The 11,745-nt window shown below is 34.0% G+C and overlaps 1 protein-coding gene across 4 annotated transcripts; it reads right to left on the minus strand.

Annotated features, from left to right (window-relative positions):
- Positions 1-1,394: 1,394 nt before the first annotated feature.
- Positions 1,395-6,948, minus strand: LOC142639039 (uncharacterized). 4 transcript variants are annotated; one of them, XM_075813132.1, is made up of 6 exons: positions 6,377-6,940; positions 6,189-6,238; positions 5,902-6,017; positions 4,263-4,311; positions 3,173-3,396; positions 1,395-2,942 (listed from the first exon to the last, which is right to left on the minus strand). In XM_075813132.1, exons 4-6 carry the CDS (start codon positions 4,288-4,290, stop codon positions 1,590-1,592), a joined length of 1,605 nt encoding a protein of 534 aa, XP_075669247.1. In that variant the 5' UTR covers positions 4,291-4,311; positions 5,902-6,017; positions 6,189-6,238; positions 6,377-6,940; the 3' UTR covers positions 1,395-1,589. The 4 variants fall into 4 exon arrangements, with proteins under 4 accessions (XP_075669247.1, XP_075669246.1, XP_075669245.1 ...); XM_075813131.1 differs by lacking the exon at positions 4,263-4,311 and having other exon boundaries at positions 3,173-3,416; positions 6,377-6,491; XM_075813130.1 differs by lacking the exons at positions 4,263-4,311; positions 6,189-6,238 and having other exon boundaries at positions 3,173-3,416; positions 6,377-6,948.
- Between the last annotated feature and the right edge of the window lie 4,797 nt (positions 6,949-11,745).

Genomic DNA, 11,745 nt, shown 5'->3' on the forward strand with positions numbered 1-11,745 from the left:
AGCCCAAACGCCGCGCAATCTCGCCGTCCGAGCCGTGCCTCGCACCGCCGATCAAGCAAAGATCGATCCAATGCCGCACGATCAAGCAAAGATCGATCCCCACCGCGCGATCAAGCAAAGATCAAAGCCTCCATCGCGCAATCTCGCCTTCGCCGTCCATCGCGCGATCGAAGCCTCTGCCGCCGTCCATCGCGCGATCGAAGCCTCCGCCGCCGTCGATCGAGCGATCGAAGCCTCCGCCGCCGTCGATCGCGTGATCGAAGCCTCCGCCGCGCGATCGAATCCTTCGATCGCACGATCTCTCCTCTCTCTCTCTTCCTTCTTCTCTCCCAAATTTGATGATTATTTTTTTCTGTGGCTTTATTTGTTCTGTGTTTATCTGAGAAAAGATTTTTATATATTGATTGGAAGCTAAGAAAATGTGAGCAACAAATACAAAATGTATTTTCTATAATATTTTCAAGATGACAACCAAACACCTGAAAAAAAATTTCAAAGTATTTTTTCAATTGTTACCAAACACCTAAAAATATTTTCTTTTCCCGAAAATGTTTTCAGCTGAAATCATTTTACACCCGGAAACTATTTACTGCCGAAACAAACGCAGCCTTAGTATTCTAAAAAATAAAAAAATTAAATTAAAATTTAAAAAAAAAAAAAAAAAAAAAAAAACCTCTTTTAACTAAAACTTGTTCAATTCCATTAAAAACAAAAGGTTGATTGAATACAGCAAAAAATTAAACCTTGACAAATGCATGCATTTTGGTACTTTTTGTCAAGATCCTTTTATTTAAGGATGCTATTTATACACCCAATTTTACATAGTGATGGATCGACCAAAGTTGTGAACCTACATTCGACTACGCCATGTTGTAAATTTGAATGTTTATTATTGAAATCTTTATAAAAATACCAAAGCGTTTTGGTTCGACAGTTTGGCAGTTTAGACCCAGAACTTGTAAAAACATCAGCCAAAAGAATGAAGAAGAACGAAGGAGAGACGAAAAAGAAGTATTAATAGGGCAGCGCTGAAAACAATCGAACTGTCCGTCAAGAGTATTAGCAAACTCAGATACTCCGCTGTCTAAACAGTGCTCCATATGTTGGATGCAAAAAGGTACTAAACCTGTTACATGGGAATGAAGGCGCATGCACCTGACCAACAAATTGATTTCTTCCACTCTTATTTAGGTCTTCAATTGGTGACACATTCCATTATCTTAAATGACCAATAATAACAGGGAAGAGGAGGGTCATTGTTGCTTATTTCACTAACAATAACATCGTCACTCATGTCCTATAATAACTCCCGCTCTCACACTGAACCTGATTGTAAAGAGAATTCAGAAACAAGTACAAAGATCGACAAATCATACAACATGAGAACAGGAAGATAACAACAAAAACAAATCCAAATTATTGACATTCTAATCAAGAAGAACTAGTTCGCATGGAACACAAAAGAGAACAAATTGTGGATTTTCCACTAATTACAGCTCATAAGGCAAAAGCTACGGCCACATATCTACATCGGTGGAAGCAAAAACAGGATCTACAAAAGAAGAAAACATTGTCCGTCAGAAGCATTTTTAGAAATCTTTTTCCCTCAAATCTGAACAAGAGGCGGTTCCCGCATCATCTAAACAACATCCACCTGAACCACTAGATTCCACTGGCTGTGTTTCTGTATTATCATGATTGTCTCCTTCAGATCTTCCAGGGAGTGACACCAAACCCATGGCAGCAAAGCTGTTTGCAATGACATTAACATCTCTCGTTCCACAGTAGAGACCCCGGCTCCCAGTAACAAGTATACTTCGACTCTGATCTGCATTTGTTAGAACAGCAGGCAATACATCCATCATCGGTGGGTTAGTCTGGGTTGATCCACTGATGAGCAGCCGCAGAGTCTCTCTTGCACCCTTTTCCACTATGGAGTCAGTTTCATTCATCAATGGATTCACAAGTTTTGGGTGCAATGGAGTGATGGAAGTTGAAATTGCGGGACCAGCACTAACAAGGTAGCCTTGACCTGAAGAGCAAACATCAATAACTGGAATGTGAACAATTGGGTCACACATCAAAGGCGTGAAGGTTGGGATCTGCTGAGAAGTTTGTATTGGAAACCGGAATAATGGGTCTGGCAGCAAAGCTGGGAAATTCAAGGGAGCTTCACCTAGATTGAAAGGCGGTGTAGAAGTCAACAAGCTGGACGGCATAGAAGCAGGTAATAAACAAGAAAGTGGGGGAAGGGATGGCAAGTCATTGGATGAGGTAGGAAGTTGTTGAGTTGCTGCTGAGCATTGCAGAGTTGATCCACGAGGAGGGCACCAACAATAGTAGGGGGTGAAAAGGGGTGAACCTATGTAAGAGACTTGAGATGTGGGGCTTAGAGCTGGTGGAACACCCAAGCTCCCTAGTGATTCTAGAAAACTGGATGGGGAGAATGACAACCCCCGGGTGGTTTCCGGTAACTTTTCATTTTCAGAATTATTTGAAGAGGATGCATCAGCTGTGATTGTTGAAGTAATGGTAAGATTGTCAACTGCTGAAAGATGGCTGTCCCCTCTCCGGCGCAATTTTTCCCTGGCAGCACTCCTTAAAGAAGACAAGCATTTGGGCAGGCCATCTTTAAAGGAACTTGATCTTGGGCTGAGGCTACCTTGATAAAAGGTATTTGTTTTTACTGCTTGACTGCCAGTGTGCCGGGAACGCAGAGATTTAGATGAAATTGATGAGAATTGTCCATTCTGAGATATATCAGACAGTTCGGTAGTGGTATCCAAGGGAGGAATGGATGAGCCTGAAGAACTCGCTCGTGATCTACCCACTGTTGAACTCACAAGATAAGCACGAAGATGAGTTGCAAAGCAGCTAAGGCGTGACTCACTGATTCCCGTAAATTCAGCAATAGAAGGTTTCCTTTTGAGTAAATCCTTCATCTGTTAGAATGGAAAAGGATAAAATAATTAACGACTTTAACAGAGCTAGCAACAAGTAAAAATCAGTCTTACACTTGGCTGAATAAGACAAAACGTTAGGACTTAGCATTTTTCATACTCTTGGCAACTAGAGCACAATTCTGGGCAACCTCTGGTGGGTGAAGGCCCAATCAAATTATCAAATACATACTGGCATATGTGGATAGATGTGAATTATCAGTCATTCATACCTTTGCAAGCAAATCAATTCCCAAAAGCTTTGACTTCTCTGAGAACCAAAAGTAAAAAACTCTGCCTCCTGGGACTTTTATAACGAAGGAACGGCCAGAATTATCTGCTGGGATTTCATCCACTGCCACAGCAGCACATTGGGAATTACTACCTCCAGTAAACAACCTCTCCGTCTGACCATCATCCCCAATGAATGAGAGGCGCAGATCAGATGTTGGCAAAACTGTAAGATTCAGATTTCCCCTGCAACAATGCAGAGAAGAGAATAATATTAGGAGCACTGAATGGTGAAAACAAAGCAAAACAACATCCAACAAAGTAAATAAACACAAAAATACGACATATGATCTAGATAACATGAAAGAGCCTATAAAATCTACTTATATAATAAAAAGAAAAAGGTCCAATAAAAAATTAATATCACTACTACTTTTTATATAGATCTCATGAATTACAAATAATAAACAAATAACTTTTTAACCGAATTTCATCTATTAATGCTTTGTCAGATAATCAGATTTACAGTACTGTCTGCATACTAATTAGTGCTAAATATAATCTCTCAATCACTTTAAAGAGACCCTAAAGCATATTGGGCCCAATCTTTTTTGGCTGTGAAAATAACACCACTAAATAAATCCATACATGCTCTCCAGCTTAGATGATGGAAGCATCAATCCCAAACAAGCTTAATGATGCATTAATTACCAAACATCCATAATTAATAATCATATTTCAGCAGAGACAGATACACTACTTATACTAAAGAAATCATAGGCACAAAGAATTCAAAATACGACATAAATTTATTAGTTACTTATGGTCCTTAGACCAAGTGCTAAAATTCACTACAGAAGATCTTTTTCAATGAAGGAAAAAGCTAGATGTTGAAATGTATAATGCATGAAGTATACCATTTTTAAATCAATAAATTCCATGATAGCGACATACAAACAAGGAAATTAACTTGGATTCACAAGTATCTAAGAAGAGGCCTTTCACACCCAAAAATTCTATTCCAATTAAATTGCCAAGCCTATTGATCCAGAAAGCAGCAGCAAGCTATATAATATAGGAGCATGAAACTACCTTTACTTCCTCTTAATTCAGAGATCATTATAGAATACGCCCACTTTACCTACAAGTCAAAAGATATATTTATTTGGAAGAATGAACATTGTCACCATCAATAAGCCAAAACATAGATTCCTGCAATTTCTACTAATCATCAACAACCATCAATACACCTACTTCCCAAAAATATTGTATTCGTATGAAACTTGATACTAGAGGAAGAGTTCCAACACCCATCATAAAACCTCTATTCCCCTCACCCCCAAACCAATAATACATATATACTTCTAAACAAGACACCAAAGAATACGTAAGAAAAATTTAAAGCGGCTACAATCTATGACATAATTAACATACAGAATGAGTAATTGGGAGTAAGGCTTTGCATCTAATTGTTATTTTATAATCAGCATAACCAGTATAATCAACACACTAACTTCCAGTGTTGCCCCCTGTCAAAATGCAACCACAGCTATGCAATGTCATATCAAGATGCAGCAGTCTATCATAAAAATAAATAGAATCTTGGACATACAGCAATTACATGGCTAAAATGAATGGGCATTTCTATGCATTGTAAACATGCAACCTAGACATCTTCATCAGGAAAATAATTAAATATACTATTTGTCCCCTTGAGTTAAGGGATAACCCATTGAAACAAGAACATGAAAAGTAAATAAACTTAGCACTACCGAATACACTATACAAAAATGGCAAAGTAAAAAGACTATCAAAAAGCTTGGAAACAAAACTACAATTCATTTTGCCAAGTTAATAATAAACCTGGACATCTAGAAGTAGTTGTGCAAGTATCTGCTGAAAACCGAAGCACTCAGAAGGGCTAAAAACAGAAAATTTATTAATTATGATCACTGAAATTATATCACACATACACAAACTTACAGGTATATTAACTCGTTCCATACACTGCAAAACATCTTGATATTACTAAAATCAGGTATATTTTAAACCAGCTGCCTGCATGGAATAACCAAAGCCTAATTGTATAGCATAATGCAATCAATTACCATTAAATAGCTGCAAAAAGGTTTAACAAATCATCCATGTACGTATTTTCAACTAAAGGAGTTACAAGAAGCATCACCATTGCATATAACCAACCAAAGTGTCAGAGCACTAAATGACAGTTTAAACATAGGGGAAAGGAAACAAACCCAGTCCCTCCTATCTTATTTGATGAGAAGAATAAATTAAAATGAGATAATAATAATAAGAGAAATATAAACCAGTAAGTTTGTATATTTAACGAGCAGGAAATTGTTGTGCAGTACAAAGTGAGCGTCTGTGGCTAATGTCTACACCATGGACAATGATAGCAAAATCGAAATCCTAACTGAAAAAGAATCACCAGCACAGCATGCCCACTTGAAGGATCATGCTAAAAATAATAATTGACAGAGTAATTTCATTTCAACCACACTTTACTGCATGAAATGAACACAATAGATACTACAAATCATTCATTTTTATTGAATGCCAAATGCTAAATCAGTAAATCCAATCAAATTGTTTGCATTAAAAAGAGGATAACAGCAAAGACACAACGATATCCAACTAATTTCACTTCAATCCATATCACGAGCATACAAAACATATATAGACTCACTGATATCAATGTAATTGAAATTACCTTATAGCGGTTGGGCACATGAGAGTCCCTTGCTTGTTGATCTTTCCAACGCGAATCGAAACAAGAGGGATACAGAAGCACCTCGCTAACATACCAACCTCTGCTGGCTCAAAATGCTGTTGTTTTCATAAAATTTGAAAAAAAAAAAAGCATCCATTAGTTCAAAGTGTCAATAGCAGAAAGACCTAAAATAAAAATCGCATTAAATACAAGCTCCTATAGCTAAAACTACAAAATCAACAATGAAACCCTAAGCTCAATCAATTTATTTCTCAATTTTCACTCACGCCAAATTCGTGAAACCGTGCAAAGCCTCAGTGGCCACCACACCAATTTCCTACATAGAATCACGCCAAAAACAAAGCTTCTAACCACAGAACCAGTGAATGATACCAAATCGAAATTTCCCAATTTTTATCAGAAAAATTTTATAAAAAAAAAAAAAAAAAAGAATCTATTCGAATTAGCAACATACCTGACTCAAATGAGCCAGCAGGCGATCTTCGGCGACGCCATTCGAAGCGTCCATCTTCAACAACGGCTTCAACCTCTCATCGGCTCGACAAGCTCCCATCACTTGCAAATCCAGAGCCTGCAGCCATTGAAGAACGCGGTCCTCTCGATCGCTCCGCTGAAGCAACAGATCTCCGTCCCCTTCGTCCACCAGAATATCCGTCAAACGCTCCGTCAGCCCAATCTCGCTCCTCGACTCGTTGTTCTCCCGCGAACCGCTCGAACTCGCTCCGGATCCAACCCCGCACGATGAAACCGGGTCCTCCATCGACGACGACGAATCTTCATATTCCTCGCCGTCGTATTGGTTCACGCGATCTTGACCGTTGATCTTCTCGTTAGCCATAGCAAATCTCTGAGAAAAAAAATAATATAAATTTTCCCGGAAAGTTCGGATCAAATCTCAATCGGAAACCCTAGAAACGGGGCTCAAATTTTGAAGAAATGATGGCGATAAGGTATATGTGCGTGTGAGGAAGAGAGAGAAAGATTTTTAGAGAGAGAAAGAATATCTCCCACAGAAAAAATTTGTTTGGGGCAAATATGGTAAAGCGATAAATAAAAAGAAGCGCCTGGGTTCGTTGGAAAAAAACGAAAAAATATGACCGACCGGACCGGAAAGCTGTTTATTAAATACAATTTTTTTGAGTCGGTTTCAAGTCCGGGGCATGATTGCCTTTTTGAAAAAATTTATACTAATACAAAATTTTATAACGTAATCTTTGAAAATTGAAGGGTGGGTCGGCAAAGATTGGGCTTAACGTTTAGTATTAACTTGTCCTAGCGAAGATTCCATCAATAAGAAAGAAATTTGAAACTTAATTTTTGTCAACACCAAAAATTGATTGATATTTCAATGTTAGTGGATATTATAAATTGAAACTCTCTCAAAAATAAAAAAATTGTGGTTAATTAGCACCTCAGAGTTAAAAGGTGAAGGAAAGAATTGTGAGAGTTACGACATTACCAACATATTATTTATAACTATCTTTAAAATAAAAAATATAAAAAGTTTTGTTGCGCACTTGATCCTTTATGTATTTATTTTTGTCTATGTGTCACAATTTTGACTGTTCTAGTATACAAAAGCATTGGACCTAGGCTGATAATCAAACACATCAATTTATGAAGATTATTTTTTTTGTAAAATGCTTTTGCTATATAATATAACTTTTATAAATTTATATGCCAATTAATGTGACACATTAAATTATGAAGATTAATTTCTAAAATGCTTTTGTGATCGGATTGGATGAATATGGTCAGGGTAAAGTCAATTAGTAACGTATTACCAATAAATAAAAATTGGTATTTTATTAGAAATTAATAAAAGTAAATAAAAAAAGTTTGTTTGACTTTACTGTGCAACTCTTTAAAGTTTACCAAAAAAAAAAATGCCAATCCTATTTCACAGATTCATTTGATAATAAGTATGAGTGGGTAAAATTTATAATATCCCTAACATGGCTCTTGCTTCTCCCTTTTATATTTATATCGATAATTTTGCTACCACAAACTAAGCTACAATTTTTTGCAATAATTTTTCAAATGGAAAACCATAAATAATAGAGAAAAAATTGTGAGTTTATATGAAAATGACAAATAATCTATCACAGTTTGTCACATAAGATAGTTGTAACTAAAGTTAGAGAATTTGCATCAGCTCGTGCAAAAATTCATGTCTATTTTAGCATAAAAAACTTTTTTTTTTTCTATTTTACATACTCACCTCAAATTAGATTATCAATCTTGCGGTATATTCATTAAGATGTCAATTTTATTTATTTTTTTATTATTATTTTTGTTTAGAAACATTATTTATCTTTCTTCACGCGAGAAACAATCATCATCCACTATTTTCCTGTGTCCTCAAAATACGTGAAAAAAAGAATAAACAATTAAATACAAACTAAATAATTTTAGTGTAAATTTACACATATATTGTACCAAAGTTATAAATTTACACAATTATGCATGAATTAATATTAGTCATTTAAAAAAAATGTATAAATTTTACACACTTTTTTGTACCGTTATATCTTAGTTAAATTAGCACACTCTATATTTAAATATATTTCACGCATATTTAATATATTTTTTCCTAAAAACTAGCACATACTAAACCTAATAAATTACTCCATTTCAAATCATAAATTTTAGAAAAAAATCCTTTTTATGTAATCTCACTAATAATAGGTAAATTCAAATTGAAAATCAGTTTAAACTCAAAATTAAAAAAGAATATCATCGCACATGTAAAGCAAGCATGAGGAAGCTAGTTAAAATTAAAGTAATACTAAAAGACCCGAATGGCAAAATAATTTGCTCACGTAGTGGATCATAGCACGTAGCAAGTCCCGAATGGCAAAATAAAAATGGGGGAGTTAACTGCTCCACCACTCATGATTTGCTTAACATTTTCCTTTACTTGCATGTGATGTGATCTGAAAATTTAACGTCAGCATCAACATAGTGGGTCATAGAACACACAGACCAAAAATATGGTGGGACCAAGAGTACCATGTCAGATGCTTTAGCCGACATTTTTGTTTAATTAAAAGTTTAGGTGATTGAAAGGGACAGGTTGGAATAATTAAGAGGTGGAGTGGCAACTGGCAAAGCCTTGTGCATTAGTTTCCAACGGAAGAGTTTTACTAACGTGTGCAAGACATATATTAGTAATAAATTATTTTTAAAAATATTCTATAAAAAAAATGATAAAATAATTTATTGTTATGACAATTTTTTCAATTTTTATAAAATATTTTTTAAAATAAAAGAGATATATTAACCAGACTCATAATAGATTAACCTTAACCGAAATTGCAATTAATTATATATTAAGGTCCACTATTTCTCTTTTCCTTATTTTGGAGACTGTTTTGGAAGAAAGGGAATGATTATTTTTGGAATTTCAACCATCTAGATAATAATTATTGTACTGTGTTACCTACACATCCGGACCTTAGGTTAGTGTCAAATTATGAAATATCTACTTCTGTGGGTCCCATTGGACTTTAATAATTCATTATTGTGTTCCCAAAAAAAAAAAAAAAACTTGAGTTTGGTACTTGTTGAATCACGGATAGAAAGTTTTCAGGGGGAAAATAAAAAGTAATGGCTAGTTTTTTTTTTGGTAGAAAAAGTAATGGCTAGTTATCAGAGCTTTCCATAAGTAACAGAAAATTAATTCAAATTTTATGACCATTTTCTGGTTCTTCTTCTTCTTCTTTTTCTTTTTTTAGTTTAGGTTTTTTTTTTTTTGAGAAACTTTTTTAGTAATATGTTTGGTATTAAAAATTAAAATAGTTATTGGGATGTCATACGTTTGAAACATTTTTATATAAAAATAGTTTTGTTACACATGTTTTGCCCATGTGATGAGGTTTTTTTTTTTGTTTAATCTCATAATTTTCTTTTTAAAATTTTTTTTTTGGATAAGTTTGTTTTAAAGTTATGGATTAGTAAGAGCGTGTCCCATTTTATAGATGTTTTAAGTGGAGTTGACGATATATTTTTACTAGATTGTCCTCATGTTTTTTCTCTCTAAGGTTGTCACCTAGGAGAGATTCAAATCTTTAAGAGAGAGTTTTACACACATATACATTTAAATATGCTAGAGTAGAATTTCTATCTTGTATAAAAAAAGAAGTATTTTTGAACCACAAAAGTCCAATTCAAAAAGGGGAATCCTCTTATAAATAGTACAAATAATACTAATATTAAGAACACAAAAAAGTCAATAACTTTTACTACAACTCACTACATGGCGAGTTATGAATGATGAAAGTGTGGACCCATTATTTACATCCATTACTCACAACTCGTCATGTAATTATAGCAAAAGGTATGAACTTTTTTTTGTGTCCCTATAATTTTTCATAAAATAATACAAGTACTCTTTTTATCTCCTAATATGTAGTCGTTTCTCAACAAAAAAAAAAAAGTCATGCATTAGTATTAAATATTATATTTGAAATATATGCTTAAAATGTAATTCTTTTCATTTAAGGGTCATGCTGACAAGTACCCTTAAGACATTGGTTAACAATCTATTTTAAGAAAGTTTTGACACTACTTTTATGGAAAATGAAAAAAAATGTCAAAACATTAATTTTTTTTTCTTTTTCTATAAAAACTTTATTTAAATGAATTATTAACCAATATCCTAAGTGTATTCGTTGACATTTTTCTTCATTTAACATTTTGAATATGTAATTCTCAATAAAAAAAAATGGAATATGTAATAGGTAAAAAAAAAAAGAAGGAATATGTAATAGGTGGGAAAAACTAAGCCAAGGGATAAAATAGGTGACACTTTTATGAAATTGTAGGGAAAATGGTGTGTATAATAGAAAAAGATAGTTAGAAAATTGCCCGACCACTTGATTTACTGGGGGGCGGGCCGGGGAAAAAGACCTCCTTGGCATATATGATCCGCATATGCTTCGGTATATGCCACACGATGACATTAATCAAACTACCATTTAACTTTTCCTGCTTTTTACCAAATTTTCTACGATGACAATTATTTGTAACCTGGCCTGGACTCTTACTTTTTGTTATATTGTTGATAATTTAGTGTTTTAATATATTAATTTAATATTTATATAAAAAAAAATTAAAAGGTGATTTGTGAACGTGAAAGTTGAAACAATGAATCATTCACGAGTGTTTTTTTCTTTTTAAAAGATACTTTATAATTCATAATTGAACATTCAATATTATTTAATTTGTTATTAGGATTTTTTTTTTTTATATATACATGAGTGATTATTAGGAAAATTCTAATGCGTCAACATATTGTTTTCACAATTGCTCATCAGAACACCCTCATTCTCAAAGTGAATCTTATGTGTAAAAGAATAGATACCAAAGCAAAATATTAACGTTATCAGTATTGTTATTGCCTAAAGTATTGTCAAATTTTGAAAAATGGGTTCATAGTTAACATTTAACCAACCGGTTGCCTCCATTATGATATGCTTTCCTTGAAGGATTGATGTTTGCCTTGTACTTCGAGAAGCCAATTAGTGTACAAACAACCAAACACGCTATTAATAGAATGTTTAATTTTTTTGTAATATCATTTGTAATTTATTATTTTATGTAATGGTTACATGTAACAACCCTTTCACATGAGAATAAATCTCATATTTGAAACTCACCCCAATAATATGAGAGTGAATGTTATATACAACTATTACACAAAATACCATTTTTGTGAGATGTCATGCCTTTAACCTTTAGTTACATGTGCTTTTTTTTTTTTTTTGGTATCAAGGGAGACATAATACATTAACCGCAAATCATTCTATTACAAAATAGCTT

The sequence above is a fragment of the Castanea sativa genome, chromosome 6 (assembly GCF_040712315.1).
Source record: "Castanea sativa cultivar Marrone di Chiusa Pesio chromosome 6, ASM4071231v1".
Classification (NCBI taxonomy): domain Eukaryota; kingdom Viridiplantae; phylum Streptophyta; class Magnoliopsida; order Fagales; family Fagaceae; genus Castanea; species Castanea sativa.